Source organism: Aulonocara sp. 'chitande type north' Nkhata Bay, linkage group LG2, assembly GCF_057382095.1.
Source record: "Aulonocara sp. 'chitande type north' Nkhata Bay isolate Kocher_YH1m ecotype deep benthic linkage group LG2, A_spYH_male_GT1.1, whole genome shotgun sequence".
NCBI classification, from domain to species: domain Eukaryota; kingdom Metazoa; phylum Chordata; class Actinopteri; order Cichliformes; family Cichlidae; genus Aulonocara; species Aulonocara sp. 'chitande type north' Nkhata Bay.
In genome coordinates, this window is record NC_141345.1 from 147245 (window position 1) to 166530 (window position 19286).

Sequence of the window (19286 nt, forward strand, 5' to 3'; positions counted from 1 at the left end):
ACATGTGGTCGGACAAAAGCCCAGTACTCTTACCCCGGCACCCTCACCCCTCCCCAGACAGGAGGGATGAACACGTCAGCAGTGTCTGTTTTGCACTGTGGGTAGCATGACCACAGGTTCGACGCTGTAAAACATTATATATACAGAATATAGACCCAGTTAGGCACGGTGTATGGTTGGATAGACATCTGGAATGTTTACAGTTTACAGCAAATCCAGTGTTTCCTGTTTCTCTTCACATTTTATTTAAGGTAAAGAGTCAAATTAGATGTGTGTATCAAATTGTCTCTATGACCACACTCACTGTAGCCTGCTGTCTGGCTGTGAGTCTGGAAAAGATGTGAAACCGAATCTGGTCACAAGATTTAGATATAGAGAGAGATGAATGAAGAATTACAGCTGAATTACACTGTGGTTCATAATCCAGTGTAAAGTTGCAATTGCAGACACAGTGATTAAAAGGTACTTAAGTTCTTTTTTTCGCAGTCTTACCGACACAGAACTAAATTAAGTAAATGGTAAAATTTAATTGTAACAGCTTTTGACCCAGCTTTGGTCCCTGCACTCGTCTTTTGACTCTCATGCCTGTTGAAACATGGAAAGTCCTCATTCATTTTAGCCATCCATAAAGCAAATATTGTTGCACATGCAGTAGATGATCAGTCTTCGAATACCTTCTTGTGTGGTAAGTCACGGGCCATTTGACTTGCACAGAACAGCTTAGCCACCTGACCGGAGTGCAGCCTGGAACCCTCATCACACTCAGGCTATACTTTATTTCTTCACTGCTCCACAACATTGATATGGAGGAATTCCTGGAAGAGGCCTTGCTGACACAGGATTAGGTAAATAACTGACTGATGTAGATCCAGGGGCATATTTTATAAATGTATGTGAAATATCAACACAGTTTTTCCCTCCGTTTTTGCTAAATTTACTTTTTAGTTGTGTGAAATATTACATCACAGTCTTTGCACTCTGCTTCTGCTTCATGTTTCAAGTTTGTTCAGGCAGTTGTGAGCAGAACTCTTCATAACCATGTTATGATTCATTGCTGTGGCATGATGTTGAATATGAAGGCCAATCTAATGCGTCACTGCTCACAGGAAGATTTTATAAATATGAATAGTGTTATAGTGAGCAACATATACAGTTAAGAAGGCTGCCCTGTGCTCTGTTTAATTGTTATAGCTCATAGTTACGCTGTCGGCTCACAGAGGCATGTATTACTGCCCTCTCGTAAAAGTCCACTTAGTTTAACAGCGACAGGAGAGCTTGGAGGACATGGCCAGTGAAACCCTGGGCAGCGACTTGTGCGGTCGGCTCAGAACTGGGCCTTTTGTCCGCTTTTCATGAGTCCTGGGAGCCCGTTAACCTAGCCGGCAAGGCTCTCGGCCTCACGTTTTACTGTTGCAGTGACAGGCCGGCACTCCAGCCCTCAGCCTGCGTGCAGAGCTACCGCTGGACACTCTGTTTTTCATTCTCTGACCGAGGGGGAAGACCATATTGTTTTACTAGCTGCTTTGGAGTACCTGATTATGTTTTCAAGTGTGAATGCATGTGTGCATATGAGTGTGTCTGCACATCGTTTCATGAAGGACGATCAAATGACAAGATGAGCTGTGATCAATGAGCTGTCGACAGAACACTTCTGACCTAGTGGAAAGCGAGTCCCCTGATGGTCCTGGCCCATTTCAGGCCACCGGGGCTGGGGCGCCCCTGCACAAAGAGCGCTCTGTCTCTGTCAGGATTCCCCCGAGGAATCCTGCACAGGCCCCGCTCACCTCGACAGCACCCGGCTACGAACAGCACTTCATCTGTCTGTACTCAGAAAAGTCATGATAATATTATTAACTTACCTCAGTGCTTTAATATGCTGATAATTATTTCCAATTATCCAACCATACATTTAGATTCAGCTGTACAGTGTCCAAAGCCAGCAATAAATCGCAGAAATATTGATGCGGGAAATGTGTTTTCTGTGCTGTAATAGGTATTAAGCTGATAAATTTAAATATTGAAGTACTTTGGCACTAAAATGAGATGTTTCAGGCTTTAAAAACATAAACAGCAACAATTATAAACAATATCTACACTGTTCAGGTTTTAATGAAATGTATAGCAGTGCTGTTACTTGCCTCCTGAATGACTGCATAGTGTTTAAAAAATAAAGAAAACAGTCATGGATTATACTGTATTTCTGAAAAAGAAACTGGGGACAAGCCAGCAGTTTTTTGGAAGTAAAAAAGTAGTTATTGTTGCATTTACGTCATATGTGTGTGTGTGTGTATAGAGAAAGATCTATCTATCTATCTATCTATCTATCTATCTATCTATGTGTATGTGTGTGTGTGTATATATATATATATATATATATATATATATATATATATATGTGTGTGTGTGTGTGTATGTGTGTGTGTGTGTGATGCAGGTACAGAACTATCACACCCTTCATATTTCAAACCCTCAGTTTTTATGAGCTCTCTTTGAGTCATGTAAACCAGTTGGACCCAATCATTTAAATGCTTCACATAAATTCAACTAGTTATGCTGTTTTATTAGCCACTCGTGGTATGTATGAAAGTTAAATCGGTGTCTAATTCAATCAAACATCACGCAGAATGATTTATTATACTTTTACTGACCTTTTTAAACTGGTAAACGTTTTTCTCAATCTTGTGCAAGAAAATTTATGGGTAAATAAAATACCTCGTGCGATTAATCTTTACCTGTTCGCCTATCAGACTCCTGCAGTTTAATATTAGTAGTGATATTTAACTGTCCTTTAAGTTTCTGTTATTTTTTGTGGCTTTTTTAAGTGGAAGTAGTGGAATATGCAATATATGCTTTAGAGTGTTTTTGACTGCAAGTGTGATAGTGGAAGTTTTGACCAATGGTGGCACTAGTGAGCATTGTTTGAATTTGCAGCCATAAGCACAGGGGCGATGTAGAGGTGGGGTCCTCCAAAAAAGAATATCTGATGGCCTAAAAACAAAGCAGTCAAGAAGCAGAATGCAAAAAGGTTTCACAAAAGTTGTTAGGAGTAAAAAGCCATGTGTAATGCTCAGATGTGGGTACCCCAGGTTTCTCCCACAGCCCAAAGACATACTTGTTTGGGTAATTCGCGATTCCAAATTGGCCGTAGGTGTAAATGCGAGCGTAAATGGCGATCTTTCCAGAGTGTTCCCCAACTCTCACCCCATGACAGGTGGGATGGGCTCGACTCCCACTGGGACCCTGAATTGGATAAGCAGAAGTAAACTGATGGTAGATGGACAAATAAGTTAGCAGATCAGTACACATGATCAGCCAACACAGGCGTACAGTACAAAGCTTAATTTTACTTGAGAGAGTTTAATTTAATAACAAACCTTTGCTGTACTTAACAAAGAATAACATATATGAAAATGTTGTTGAGGGGTTTGAGTAAAATGATGTTGCGCATATGCAGAGGATGCCAGAAACCTATAAGAACAGCACTGCTCTTCTGTCATTTTAAGGGTAAAGTAACAGTTGAGGCTAGCAAAACCCTATTAAATGTCAGTACTGCAGAGTAGTCTTGGGATGTTTTTAAAGTTAGTGGTGCATGGAGAACAATTTGCCCAGACAGTTGTAAGTCATTTCATTAGGATCTGGACTCGGTTTGATATTTCTTGCCCTCACTATACAGTCTGAATCGATTCATGGTCAGCGAGGGTAAGCTGAGGCAAATCCTTTTAACAGGGTCTTAAAGCCATAGCGTGAGGTAATGTTGGAAGTAATAGGTTCTCCCCTGGGGTTGATTAGGCTCAGTCCTGTAACTTTCACTTAATGGGATATGACCCCTCAGAGCCCCAAGTCTCTGAAAACACACGCATGCCTGGCCATTATTACCACACACAGATACATAGACACGCACTCACAGTTCACACATTCGGCCCTCATGCTCCCCAACACACGACTGGTGTTTGGTTTAAAACGAGGCCGTCGCCAATTAACTGTGTTATGCCAAGCTTATTCTCTGGCTGTTTCTCGCTGGATAAACTGTTCCAATTGGTCCCCAGCAGCCGGCTGAGGCAAACAGTAAGTAGGTGTCTCTGTTATCACAGCGTGGTTTTAAAAAGGCCTGAGAGGATTAGACAGTGTAGTGTAGGATTTCAGGCTGGTTAGCCAACACAGACCTTTTAGGTGATTGTTTTGCCTTGGCAGCATGTGTCGGTGAACTCCAACAATCAAGGAATCCCTCCTTGAATTATCACATTGTTCACATTTGGGTACAGTGACAATAACCATACAGTGTCTCTTGAAGGTACTTGCCCAGTAACCTTTGTGGTCTGGTGTGTATTCTCATTGGCAAAGTGATGGTTTAAAAGAGGAAAAAACTTTGCTTGGGGTGGTTGAAGTTACCAAAGTTGTTTTGAAGGAGATCTGGTACTTAACAGTATCATGTTAAACCAGCTAAAGTCACATATTATAATGTGTGACAATTATCAGGCAAAACTTACTATTATGGGACAAAAAAGCAATCAAACTGACCTAATGTCTTGCAATATGTGACTACACTGTGCTAATAACTTAAGCTGTTGCAAATGAAGCCAGACCGTATATGAAAGATGGAGGTAGCTTGTGGGTCTGTTTAATTGAAAACCTTAAATCTGCATTCTTTGCAAAGGCGAACAGGGGATGACGACGAGATGCACTAATTGTAATTTTCTTGGCTCATTATAATTTCTGGTTCTGATTTTCTTTCAAAGGATGGTAACTGACAGCATATACAGACAAAAATTAACTAATAAAAAATTATAATAAAAGCAATTATTCATTTTTCCCTAAACTTTAGCAAGTTACAGGATCTTTTTTCACTTAAACAAGTGAATACAAACCACGTTTACTGGCACTTAACCTGCAACCACCAGCAGACATAATTTACCTTACCAAAGATGCAATAGAGTTGTACAACAAAACAAATGTCAGCTGCTTACATCATTTTTCAGTATGTTTATATAATCACCAGATAACAGGACATTGACCCTTTTTTTCTTTTTCACTCATCTTGATAATTTTTCTCCTTACTGCTTCGGTCTTTTCTCTGCCCATACTGTGGCTGGTGGATTGTGGGTGGCTGTAAGCTCTGGCTAGTTTTAGTTTTACCATTTTCCCTTTGTCACTTTCTTCAAACTGGGGAGGTGATGTAAGTGTCTCAGACCGACTTATAATCGTCTGAGGTAATATGTGAGACTGGACGGCCAGTGTGTGCTGAACACACTGAAAATCAGCCAGTACAAGCCCCTGGCTGGTTGATCATTGTCTTTCTATTTTTAAAAAGACTTGCAGTTGTATAGAATTCAGTGGCAGAAAGTCTTTAGATCATCTTGCTGTATTACTACAAAATATACTTTTCTTATAAATTAGCTCCACTGTTATAAGTAAGAAGGGGGTTATGCCTTTAGGTAGATGAGCATATTATTTCTTCCTTCAAAAGTTGCACAAATTATGTTTACATGATTATTGGTATCATGCTTTTGAGTCTTTTACTGAATTTGATCTTGTTCGGTTGTTATTGGAGCAGTGTGTACAAAATGCTCTGCTACAGCAGGTTGCTGTGTTTTCTTCAACATGACTTCACAACATTTTCACAATACACCTATTTGTGCTTTATTACTGACTCAAAGGGTACTTATAATTCAATGCAGAAAGAACCACCAGACACTGCTACAGCAAGCCATTATTCAATAGCCAACTGCCACGATGATCTGCTGGATAAGCTTCGAGATCTCAGCCTGGCTCCAGTCCCAGCCATGGGGATGTTGTAAGCAGTGTATGTGAAAGTGCAAGTGTGCCAGTAGAGCTGCGGTCTGTGCTAAAAACAAACTCTAGTTTTAAGTCACTCAAAGCAGTAAAGACGATATTGATTCATCACTAATGGCTTTTCAGTTTCTTCGTTTCATTGGCAGTTAATGTGTGATTGTCCTTTCAGGGAAGGTGACAGAGCAAATGGTACTCCTTTAAAAGCATTCTCTGGGCAGATCCATCCAAACAAAATCCAACCTCCTTACTAATTTCAAGTTTTTAAGTGACATAAAAAACCCCGCCAAGCCTGTCTGGTTTCAGGATGATCAGGTCTGCCAGTGAGTGGATTCTTTCCATGAAGGAGGAAAGCTGACATCCACATAGACACTAAATTGTGGAGGGGAACATCCATATTTTCTTCTCATTTGGTTGTGTTCCCATTTAATAGGTCACTGCAATAACAAACCAATTATTTACGGTAAAAGCCTAATTTATCCCCCAGATATTAATCTCTAACTGTTGTCTTGTAATTCACCCCAATGACAGGCAGACCTTTTAAATAAACACTGATGGTGACCACAGCGAGGGAGAGCCATCGCTCTTGACGAGTAATGATCCACTCGCTATCTCTATGCTCTCGGAGGCCTAAACAGTTTATTTCGTGTTTGCAGTCACTTCCTCAGGGTTGTTAAGCTGATGTACAGTTTGACAGAAACAGAGGTAAACCAGATCATTGGAGAAAGATTCTTTTGACCTGATAAGTAGAAATGGGTACATTAGGGAGAAAAATGGAGCAAAACACTAAAACTGTGGGATTAGTCTTGTATTCAGTCTACACAGACAGATGCTGAAAAATTATTTTGTGTGGGAAAGTGGGTCCTTTACCCTACAGTATTATTTTGTGACTTAAAGGAGCCATGAACCACTACTACCATATACAGAATTTAGGGTTACCTTGTTTGCTTATCTATCATAATGTATATTATGTTAATATTACCACTTGCTAACCAGTTAAAAATCAATAAGGAAAAAACAACTATATGTGCTGTTAAAGATTTATCTGGGAATACAATATACGATCCTAAAAAAATAAACAAAATTTTTTGGGATTTCTATGAAACTTTATATACACCACAAATAAACCCATCTAAAAACGAAATTGATCAATTTCTCGACAACATAACTCTTCCAAAATTATTAGACACCCAAGCAATGGCACTGGATTCACCACTGACGCCAGGTGAACTCCAGGAAGCTTTGATAAGTATGCCCAATAATCAAAGGAGCTTGCAAAGAAAAGCGTCTGGACTTCTTTAAGTTGCTTGAAGACGTTTCACCTCTCATCCGAGAAGCTTCTTCAGTTCTAAGGTCAAACGGTGGAGAGTCCCAGATATAAACCTAGTGGGAGTTTCCCCCCACAGAGGGACAAAAGGACCCCTGATGATCCTCTAATCGCCTGAACCAAGGTGTGAAACTGGGCGTGGGTCCCAATCAGCCAGAGTTTCGGGTGAGCTCATTGTGAAACCTGGCCCCACCTTATCATGCGAATTCCTGAGGTCAGATGGCCCAGGATGTGAGTGGGCGTTAAGGTGTCTGGGAAGGGATCTCAAAACTGGATTATAGATGGCAGAGAGTTGGTGTCGTAAACCCCGCCTCTGTTCAAAGATGGTTGCTCACAGTGGACATAGATGGCTTCTTTCACTCCTCTTTCAAACCATCTGTCCTCTCTGTCCAAAATGTGAACATTGGCATCCTCGAAAGAGTGTCCTTTATCCTTAAGATGCAGATGGACTGCTGAGTCTTGTCCTGTGGAGGTGGCTCTTCTGTGTTGTGCCAGTACCTCCTCTTTGACTCCCATCACCCTTTGGAACACAAACTTGGAGTAATCAGGACCCTACACCACCGGGCAGAACATGTTCCCTCTAAGCCTGAAGGAAAAAAGAAGGAACACACACATGTAAAGGAAGCACTCAAAACGTGCGGCTATCCTAAATGGGCGTTCTTAAAGTCAGCAAAGAGGCACAGAAAAGAAGACCAGACACCAGCGAGGGAGGATAAGAAGGGCAGACGCAACAACATTGTCATCCCCTATGTAGCCGGTGTATCAGAAAAACTCAGGAGAGTTTTCTCCAAGCACGACATCCCGGTGTATTTCAGACCCAGCAACACACTCAGACAGAAACTGGTTCACCCGAAAGACAAAACGCCAAAACACAAACTTAACAATGTGGTGTATGCTGTACAGTGCAGCGAGGAATGCCCAGACCTCTACATTGGAGAGACCAAACAGCCACTTCACAAGTGCATGGCACAACACAGAAGAGCCACCTCCACAGGACAAGACTCAGCAGTCCATCTGCATCTAAAGGTCAAAGGTCACTCTTTCGAGGATGCCAATGTTCACATTTTGGACAGAGAGGACAGATGGTTTGAAAGAGGAGTGAAAGAAGCATCTATGTCCACTGTGAGCGACCATCTTTGAACAGAGGCGGGGTTTACGACACCAACTGTCTGCCATCTATAATCCAGTTTTGAGATCCTTCCCAGACGCCTTAACGCCCACTCACATCCTGGGCCATCTGACCTCAGGAATTCGCATGATAAGGTGGGGCCAGGTTTCACAATGAACACACCCGAAACCCTGGCTGATTGGGACCCACACCCAGTTTCACACCTTGGCTCAGGCGATTAGAGGATCATCAGGGGTCCTTTTGTCCCTCTGTGGGGGGAAACTCCCACTAGGTTTATATCTGGGACTCTCCACCATTTGACCTTAGAACTGAAGAAGCTTCTCGGATGAGAGGTGAAACGTCTTCAAGTAACTTAAAGAAGTCCAGTTTTCTTTGCAAGCTCCTTTGACTACGATGACCTGGATGACTGAGAACCTTCACAGACATATGCCCAATAATAATGCTCCTGGTCCAGACGGTTTTCCAACAGATTTTTACAAAGAATTCTGGACAATTCTGGCACCAGTTTTTCACAGGATGTTGCAGGAAATCAAAGAAAATGGTAGACTACCACCAAATATGAACTCTGCAAATATCAGTCTCTTACAAAAACCAGGCAAAGACCCTGTATTTCCTTCAAGCTATCGTCCAATATCCCTTATTAATGTAGATCTTAAAATAATCTGTAAAGCTCTCTCTAAGAGATTAGAGAAAATAACCCCCCTCTTAATTCATCCTGACCAAACTGGTTTCATAAAAGGTCAGCACTCCTCAACAAACACTCGTAGATTACTTAATTTAATAGACTACTCATACAATAAAAACATCGAAACCATAATATTATCTCTAGATGCAGAAAAAGCATTTGACAGAGTTAACTGGAAATTTCTATTTGCAACTTTACATAAATTTGGTTTTGGACCCTCTTTCATAAACTGGTTAAAAATATTATATAACTCCCCAACAGCTTGTGTCAGAACAAATGGGACACAAAAAAAAAAAGAAAAAAAAAAAAGGCTAAATTAGCTCCTCAACATGTCCTGAAGTTCTCCAGAGGCCTGGTAACGAACTAATCATGTGATTCAGGTGTGTTGACCCAGGGTGAGATCTAAAACCTGCAGGACACCGGACCTCGAGGAGTTGCCCACCCCTGGTAGAGAGTAATAAAAGGGTACAGGTGCTAACATGGCCAACATTTAAAAAAACCAAGCGAATTATAAATCAAAAAGTACAACAATGGTGGAGCCAAACTGTTTAGCAGCTCCAATCATATTCTAAAACCAAAAGGCGTACCATTTTGCTTTCAGAGCTACAGTGACTGATCTCACTGGTGTTAGTCAAACAAAATGGAATAATTGCAGCATGTGTTTTTATCTAAATTTGATATCTAAATTTAAACATTTATTAATCTAAATATCTAAAAGTTATTGAAAAAACGTCTTAAAGAGTTATTTTCAGATAAAAATATAAAAACATCTGCAATTCTACAATAGTTAGACAAAATGCAGTGCTCATGCTGTTTATTTATTTATTTTATTTAGGACAGTGCATGTTAATGAACATAAATGTAAAAAAAATTACATGAATGTAAACATACCAGATTATAGCCAAGGGCTAATTTCCATCTGTTGTCCTTAAGCATAAAAAATAGACATAATAATTCATAAAAATTCATCATTCATTCATAATAAAAACTCCATCACCAAACATACACACCATTCATGCTAATGTGCCCAAGCAGCCCAGGCAGACATTAGATTGTAAGTAGTAAATCTGCTGCCTGTACACTTTAACTGGCACTTCACAATAGATTTCTGGCACTTAAGATACAATCATTTGGCTTCAAAAGACATGAAGTGCCTTTATTTGTGTTTCCACATTAATGACAATTCTAATACTTTACAGATTAGTCTTTTGGTGCTTTGTCAGAAATTTTAATTTGCATGTAAGCAAACCTGAAGTTTCCAGACATGCGTCTGTGCAGCTACTCACTTCCAGTTTTCACATTGGCTTGACGCGCACACCCACAGGCCAAATTAAGAAGCCTCCCAAATTTGCACACCTTTTTCTTTACTTAACAGTAACGTGTCTTCCACAGCTTCTGAGCCACTGTGTTAATGTTGGTTAATCTGACTGTGACACATGATTGATAGCCTCTCCCAAGTGTGCAGGATCCAAAGGATTAGTAGTGTTTACTTCTAGTAGCATGCTGGGTACCTTGGCTGTAAATGACTGGAATTAATAACCTGCTGACGCCTATGAGACAGCTCTGTTTATGTACAGGGAGAGACATGACAGTCTGCCCTGGACATTGAGTAGCTGTAAAAGAGTCTGCCCTTGCCCAGAAAGGTTTGTGTTTATATGTCACTTATGACGATGCTAATATTCCTGTTAGCCTAAAATGATTCTTTCTAAATGTATTTTTTTGGCCTTTAGCATTTTTAGGTCATATGCCATGAGGCTCAGATATTAATAATACAGGATTAGTGCAGTGTTTACATTTCCCTCTCTCTCTCTGCTTCTGGCTTTATCCACACCTCCCTTCTTCCCTGTCACACACAGACACACACATGCACACTAAGGGGCATGAGAACAGGGTAAATCCTGACAAATTCAATGAAGCCTCACACAAAGACTAAAACTCGAGGGGGGGTGAGAGAAATGCAAAACCGTACAGTAGCCTGACCTCTTCCAGCTAACATAGACATGCATGCACCAGATACCGGGCGTGGCCACCTTCCTGCACAAAGCCAGAAATAAAGAACCAAGATAATGTTTTCAGCAACAAGACCCCTGGGTGACCTTCCTTATCGACCCCAGCATGACCCCATAGTGAGGAAGGAGAGAAGCAAAGCGCCCAGTATCACTATACAGGAGTCGAATGGACAGGGACATCACTACAATAGTGAAAAAAAGGAAGGTGCTGTCATTGTGTGCTCACAGTAAATCACTGTGTAGGTGACAGTCCCAGATCTCGGGCCCTTGCACCCACCTTAACATCCCGGTGCGCTCATAAGTCAAACGTCTTTCTCTGTCTACACTCTCACTGTGATTGTAGCCTCAAGTCTTTGGTCATTCATGTATTGTTTCTTAAGTATTTCTCCACAGCTGGGCTGGTTTGTCTGTTTCGGGTCAAATACAGGTTTGTGGCTTCAGGGTGCAACTGTACTCGGCTTAACGCTGAGGAATGTGCCGCATCCAGCTTCAATACCAGCTGGGAATGGAAGGAGATCATTTCCACTCTCAATGACTCCATCCATAAATTGAAAGCTAACGACGATCAGTCTATGCAGCTGGGTTTTGAAAGCAACATAACAATTGAATTACGCTTTGTTTTTACATGCCTCTATGCGTGCCATCCTCATACACTAGGCAGACCTCTTCTATCTTAACGCAAGTGTAAACAGTTATCTTTTTTGTTTATGCTCTGATATTTAACAGTTAAACCTGTGAGAGTGCTGTGTAACCATCGCATAAATCCATCTGTCTGTCTCTTGTAATTTTTCTCACGTCTTCGCTGTGTTTTGTCCACAGTCGACCTGGAGCACATGAGGACAGTGAAGTCTGATAAACACCAGCGCTTCTGCCAAGAGAACGGCCTCATCAGTCAGTTCGTATCGGCCAAGACAGGGGACTCGGTTAGTACCAGCCAATTTTCAGTAGGTCAGAAAATAAATTGGAAGTGGCTTTCATTGGATTCACCTTGTGTTATTTTTCTCTGAATTTCTTATTCCAGGTGTACCTTTGTTTTCAGAGATTGGCTGCTGAGATTCTGGGTGTAAAACTAAACAAAGCAGAGCTAGAGCAGTCACAGGTGAGCCGTGACAGCATCAAGGTTTAGCATCAAGGTTGTGTATGCAACGTTCTTCTAATCGTATATGGATAATTTGCTCTTAGTCTCATCAGTACTTCACCAGTCACCTATGTGCAATGTTATGCCTGAACTTAAGCGAGGTCACGGGGAGTGCGTTAGGTCAATGGAGGTCACCACACACTGTATAGGACTTTTTGCTGTGTAAACATGATTTTGCTACGTCTGCCTCCTGTGATGGTATACCTGCCACTGACACTGCCCATCTGTAAATAGACCCACATTGACCACATTAATGCGTGAAGTCAGAGGTTAAAGGTAGGCAGTTGTTGGGGTGAGAAGGTTAGGAGTGGCTGGCTGATTTATTAGTTTTATCTCCCACTGTTTTTGTTTTTTTTGACAAAACGGAGCCTCGGCTTGCCAGCCAGTCCATGATGCCCAATAGTGGCAGCTGTAGGATTTACAAGGTCACCTCCCCCAGAGGCATTAATCCTGAGTGTGATATGACCGGCTGGAGCCACACTGGCTGGCTAGTGGTTGATGAGCCTGAGGGGCTACAGAGAGGTCAGGACCCCAGAGAAGGGAGAGCTTGTAGGTGAAAGAGTGGCCAAATTCTCAAGCTCTGCTCCAATCAGCCAACACCGCTTCTGACTAAGTGAAAATGACCACAGACTAATGTAGCTGTCCATCTGCTTTTGCATTTAACCCCCTCCCTTCATAGTTCTGTCAGTAAAGCAAAGTGCTTTAATCCAGGCTAATCAAGCTGGGTGGGTGGCTAGATCCACTGTCCACTCATAAAGAAGGGATGAGTAGTTGTCAGAAACACAAAACACAGCACAGCTCTACAGGGAAGAAAACATATATTGTATAAGCAAAAGAAACTACTTAACATTTATTAAACTTCCTATAAAACCACTGAGTTAAAGGTACATTCCAGAAATTTACATATCTAGTGGATACTGTATGTGTTGTGATCTGAGGTTCTGATTGATTATGAATAATCTAAGAATTAAGAATCTAATCAAATAATTATTTTCTCAGTCTGTTGGTTTGCTCAGAATTTCTCATAGCTGGTATTTTCAGATGTTTTGTCAGCGCAGTAGTCCAAAGTGTTTGTCGATTTCTGCAGGTTGGTGTGGAGGAATGTGTTTTACTTGGTCAAAGCAAAAACAAAACGCAAGAAACAGTTCATAAATTTTCATAAAGACCAGTGTTGTAAATGGAAATTGGTGCAGAGAGAAGGCTTTCAGCAGGTCATGCCTCTGGGTGTAGCCATGGGCGAGCAAAGTGTCGTTATCAGCTGTCAGGTTTAGAGAGCTGAACATGAGGGTCACAACCCCCGACAGTATTATATCTGCCTGGCAGGCTTCTCCGTCATGGTCCTCTGTCTGTAAGATCAGATAGCGAAGTTACGGATCACTCACCGACTCCAACACCAGGTTTCAGCAGCTCGTTAATCAGGCAGCCAACCAGGGCCTGGTATTCAGCCATGTGGGCTCCTCGAAGGTGGTTAATCACCATAGGGTCCAGCTGCCCTTTTCTATTGAATAAATGAATTATTTTTAGGGTTTGGACAAACCAGCAATTTAAAATGTCTCATCAGACATAAACTAGGATGAAGTGTACTGACATGGCATCGATCTCAATAATGAAAGACTAGATTTTCAGTGTTCTAAGGTTTTTTCCTTTGTGTGTTTTAGCGTGTGTTTAATTAGAAAACTGGCTTAGCTCTGTGTGCTGTCTACACTCCTTTTCTTCCTCATCTCTAGCACTCCCTGATTTATTCTTTCTCATTCACTCATTACTTTGCTCAATGTCGCTTTTAACTCTCATCATACGTGTGCTCTCTCATGATTTTATAACTGTCTGTTTTTCTGTTTTGTTTTGTTTTTCTATTCTTTTTCCTGTCTTCCACTCATCTACTGCTCGATACACTGAACCTGCTCAGAGGATTGTGAAGGCTGAGCTGGTGGACTACCCACAGGATGAAGGTCCAATTAGTCAAGAGAACGCCCAGCAAAGCAAAATATGTTTGATTCAGTAGCCGGAAGTATGTCTCTACAGTTACACAGATATATCCCCGTAGATTTGTAGTTGTAGCAACTATTAGTAATAGAGGTTATGTTTTGGTTCAGAGTTTAAATTTACAAAGTAGTGAATCAAATAAAAATACATGTCCTCTGTAGTAGTGTTATTTTTTTAGTCCACTTTGGGATTCTAAGCTATGTGTGTTTTTGTCCGTGTGTGATGTAATGAGAAAAACCTCAAAACCATGAAACAGATATGACTCCATTCTGACCTTCATCTGCTTCCTGTCAGATTCAGGGCGTGGGTGCACAAACATTTTGACCAATGTCTTCAGTCATAGCATGGACTTTGAGCCCATGTCAAGAAATGTTAAAGAAACAATTTGGGAGATATCTCAGTCAGCCATCTAGATGAGAAGGTCCTTACAACTTGTATGTCTGTGCATGACCCTGCCGCCAGTAATGGGACCGCTCCAGGGGTGTCAAACTCAGATACACATTGGGCCAAAATTCAAAACTGGAACCAAGTCGCGGGCTAACGTTAATATTTATTGAAATATATTTATTCCTCCAGATTTAAGAATGAATCTCTTCTTATGGACTCAAACACGTTTTGCTGAAAAACTGAATATGGAACAAGCAAAGCTTAATACTAAACAATATAAATTTCAATTTCAATTCAATTCAATTTTATTTATATAGCGCCAAATCACAACAAAAGTCTCCTCAAGGCGCTTCATTTTAGCTGTGTAATACCAGTAGGCCAGCTCTGATAGTAATTTGGTATGGCTTCGCGGGCCAAGTGTAATTAGGCTGCGGGCCAAATTTGGCCCACGGGCCAGAGTTTGACACCTATGGCTTAGACGGACATACAGAGTTTTTAAAATTAGATGTTTCTCCTGATAATGGTTTTTGGGCTAAATTAAGCTAGTCTGCTGCTGGCTGTGGCTTTGAATTTATAGTCAAGACATAAGAGTCGTATCAGTCTTTTCATTCAAAGCTGCATGAAAGCAAACACTTCTGTTTCTCAAGATCTCATTCACAGTGTCGTTTATCGCACTTTTCAGCAGTTTAACTCTTTAATAGGCGAGGCTTAATTTAATCTGTGGCCTAACTGGAGGTTTCTGGTATTTCAAAGGAATTCTTGTTGCAGCTTTCAAACTAAAAAGACACCTTTCCATCTTTTTCAGCGCGTGGTGAAGGCGGACATTGTGAACTACAGTCAGGACACTGTAGCCAGGACAGTCAACCCCCCTCGCAGCTCCATGTGTGTGGTGCAGTGATCCCCTCCGAAACACACAAACACACACAAACACACACAAAGCTTGTTTACAGTGTTACTCTTTCCAGATTTTTTTGATGACTGGATGAAAAGTGTTTCTCTTTGTGGGTGAGGAGAACAGACCGTGCGGTTTCGAGGCCTTGGTCTGTAGTTCAGATATTTAGCACGAATAATTTCATTGGTGGTTCACCAAAAAGGATACGGGACCTCACTTTTCTTTTTTTCCAAGTTTACACGCAGCTATTCTTTCATTTCATCTTAGATTTATATTTAAAAATGACTCTTACATCGATTACTAGCTCTATGTTAGTACAAAGCTGGTTTTTCAGTCTGCTAGTTGAGAATATTTTTATACATGAGCATATTTTCTTCTACCATTGCTGTTAGAGACGTTTGTTTAAACAGTAACCCCTGTTTAATCTGTGGCTGTAACTACGACTGCAGGGTGGATGTTCACGGGACATAAACGGGAAGATGAAAGCAAATGTGATTTTCTGATTTTCTTTTTATGCCTGTGGTGCTCATCAGTTGAAGAGAGGGGAAGTAGGTGTAGAAAATGTTTTAGCGAGTGGAGTGAAATGAATCTCTGCTTTGTTTTTGCCAAGTAAGGGCCTCCACTAGCAGTAATGTGATGTGAACTACCGTATGTTGTGTTATTTTTGCATAGACATATTTAAATTTTAGTCGTAAATTAGGATTTACATTTTCCACAAAACAAACATACAAATGATTTCCATCTGTTTAAACAGCGTCTCTTCTTCAGGTGTTCCTTGTAGATTATATTATCCATTTCGAAAATGTAGTTTTATATTTATGATTAGAGTTCATGTAATTTTGTTAGATGCTCCTTTGGTAAAGTGTTAATGACATTAGATGAATATGACTGAAGAGGTTCTGAGTATCAAGTTGAGCATCAGCTAAGCTAAAAATATACGTTTTGATTAGATTTCTCTTCGACTGTCTAGAACAGCGGTTTGAATTGGAGAATGAGTTTGATGCACAGCAACCTGTTCTTTAGTTTGTGTGTCTGAGATACTACCAGATTTGTTTAGGTGGTCACAACTAAACAGCCATCATATGTGTAAAATGTGTATTTGTATATGAAAAGCTATCCCTGCTCCATTTCAAAGCAGCTTTCAATGATTAGAAATCATCACAAGGCATCACTGTAAATTCTGATCATGCTAAGAAGATGTACTCTTTAGAAATGAAAAAAATGTACAGTGAAAAGTGAATGTTTAGATATACAGTGACACATATTTGTGTTTTTAAATAAATGCTACATGGAAAAAGAAGTGATTTGTGAAGTTAATTAATTAATCTTGTGTGTACAGCAAGACTTTGCAGGTCTTGCCTGGAAAATGGGAAACAGACATTTATTTAAGTTTTATTTAAATGTCTTTATGGTAGTCATCAGGGATAGTTATTCCTGAAGGAGACTCTTCTTTAGATTTTGCTGCCTTCTGTTCTGTCAAGAGGATCCCTCACTGCTTCAATAATGCTGAGGTCTGCGCTCTGGGGGAGTCATGACTGATGGTGTTGCATTGGGCGTTTTTCTGTCCACGTCCGCTTTCCGTGCGCTAGAAATGTGTTTGGGTCATTGTCAGAAAAGCTGAGAAAGGAAGCCATTGCCAGATGGTATTACATGATGGATACCATCTGATGGTACTTTTCTTGGTTCATAATTCCATCAATTTTGACAAGATCTCCAACATCACCGGCTGATATGCAGCCCCCAAACCATGACAGAGCCTCTACAGAGCCTCCACCTGTCACTGCTGATTTCCAGCCCAGTTCTTGTGTAATTTGGCAAACCTCAGTGTTTTCTCCCCATTTGCCTCCCTTAAGAATAGCTTCTTGACAGGCACCTCTGCATTACAACAAGTTCTGATGACACTTCACGAACAGTAGATGGATCAACTGAAGGTCAGATGCACATCTTAAATTATTTCTCAAGTATTTGCTAGTCAAAGGAGCTTGCAAAGAAAAGCGTCCGTTTAAGTTGCTTGAAGACGTTTCACCTCTCATCCGAGAAGCTTCTTCAGCTCTAAGTCCAAATGGTGGGGAGTCCCAGATTTAAACCTAGTGGGAGTTTCCCCCCACAGAGGGACAAAGGACCCTAGATTTTGCTAGATTTTTTTCTCCTTTTTTTCTAAGAACATGAATTTCAGATCAAGTTTTTTGACTTATAGCTTTTTGGGAGGGTGGCAGAATACAATTTAATGCCTGTCAAGCTGTTATATTTTTCATAGATTCTGCTAATTTCCAACAGATTGCTAGTAAACAAATTGTCCAAGGATACAATTTAAAATTGCTTCTTTAGTAAGTCGTCTGTTATGTGTAGACACACCACTGATTCATGTCTTTAGTTACAGTTTTATGCTTTTAAAAAGCATTGCTCTGAGTGGTCAGGTACAAAGACTGAACTGATATTAAGTTAAAAAAGCAGCCAATGTCTTGAATAAAGAGTGGGATTTGGACTGAGCGTGGAGTTAAAAATTGGAGCAGGACACTTGATGGTTCGTAGTGGGGCCGATGGCGCGATATGGCAGCCTCGCTTCTGTCAGTCTGCCCCAGGGCAGCTGTGGCTACACCTGTAGCTGCCTTCACCAGTGTGAGAATGTGAGAGTGAATGAATAGTGGCATTGTAAGCGCTATATAAATCCAATCCATTATTAGTGGGAAAGTGTAATTTTTAATTTTTTTTTTTACATCCCAATAATGTTTGCATATGTACATATATTTAAAAAGTGCTATATAAATAAATTTTACTTACTTACTTACTTACTTATTAGTTTCAGGTTGGCCATTCTTGTATTTTGCTCGTTTGTGTTGTTGTGTTTGCACATCTCTGTTGCTTGTGGGGCTCGCACACAAGAATTTCACTCGCATGTGCTGTGCCAGTGTGCCTGCACATGTGATGTGACAATAAAAGTGATTTGATTTGGTTTGATTTGATTTGAATAATTCCTGTGAACTTAAAACTAATGTGAGAGTTATACTTCTGTGGAAAATCGACACTTTATATAATTCTTAATCCTTAATCTCATCCCTATTATCAATTTAGACACATAGCTTCGTGAGCACATAAGCCCCACCCACCTGTGATTCAAACCTTGGGTTAAAGAAAGGCTGATTCTAAAGGCAAAGGCTGTTTCCAACAGAGTATAGATTACGAGAATGAACTGAAACCCAGTATAAGATAAATTAGGATAATTTCAACACCATGATGCTAAAACAACTCTAGTGGAGTCCAAGAATGAAAATGTGGAGCTAGAAATAAGCCCAATGTTTACTGTGTCTTCCACTAAAAATGTGATATAATCATAATAGTTGTTTTCATCATTTGTACTTTGGCCTATATTACCGTGAAATTACTGCATGATGTGTGGTATTAAAACGTAATTAGCTTTACCCTGCAGAAACCCTGATTTAGCAAATGATGTGAGTTTGAGGGGAATATTGTTACCACAGAATGAGCTGCCTGAATGTGCGCAGACATTCTCATTACTCAGGCTTTGTTAGCTTGCTACCACATTTGGACCTTGGTGTCGCTGCAATTTTTCACCTCATTCTGCTAACAGAAACCAACAGGAACACGCCCTGGAGGTGCTCATATGAGCAAGGCTACTGCTGATGAAGATGTTCAGAGTAAGAGCCCATGTGTTGAAATTTAAGTATAAGGATGGAAACTTGACCACCCCAGAGATCCCCATCCATACAGACGAACCTAAGTCTCTGGTAGCTAATGAGCCACCTGGTCTTTGTTGACTAAATCCACCCTGAACAGATGATCCAAATGGCTTTTTAATGGTTGTAAACTTTATTAATTAATGACTTGAATTCTCTGGCCTTTTGTTAGCCTTTTTATTTGCTGAGTCATTGTCAATGAATCCACTGGCGTGGTTGGAAGGATTAAGCGCTTTCAAAACCACTGAGACAAA

At 40.6% G+C, this 19286-nt stretch overlaps 1 protein-coding gene across 4 annotated transcripts in view; it reads left to right on the forward strand.

The window, feature by feature from the left end:
- The window catches only part of rab28 (RAB28, member RAS oncogene family), a 33413-nt gene extending 16776 nt beyond the window's left edge, over window positions 1-16637 (forward strand). Inside the window, exons 5-8 of one of the 4 annotated variants that reach the window (XM_086300479.1) lie at window positions 11757-11860; window positions 11959-12036; window positions 13982-14083; window positions 15251-16637. In XM_086300479.1, coding sequence (XP_086156605.1) covers window positions 11757-11860; window positions 11959-12036; window positions 13982-14077 — 278 coding nt within the window. In that variant the 3' untranslated portion in view covers window positions 14078-14083; window positions 15251-16637. The remainder of the gene's footprint in view (window positions 1-11756; window positions 11861-11958; window positions 12037-13981; window positions 14084-15250) is intronic. The other 3 variants (XM_086300494.1, XM_086300486.1, XM_086300504.1) reach the window with 3 other exon arrangements.
- Window positions 16638-19286: the final 2649 nt, after the last annotated feature.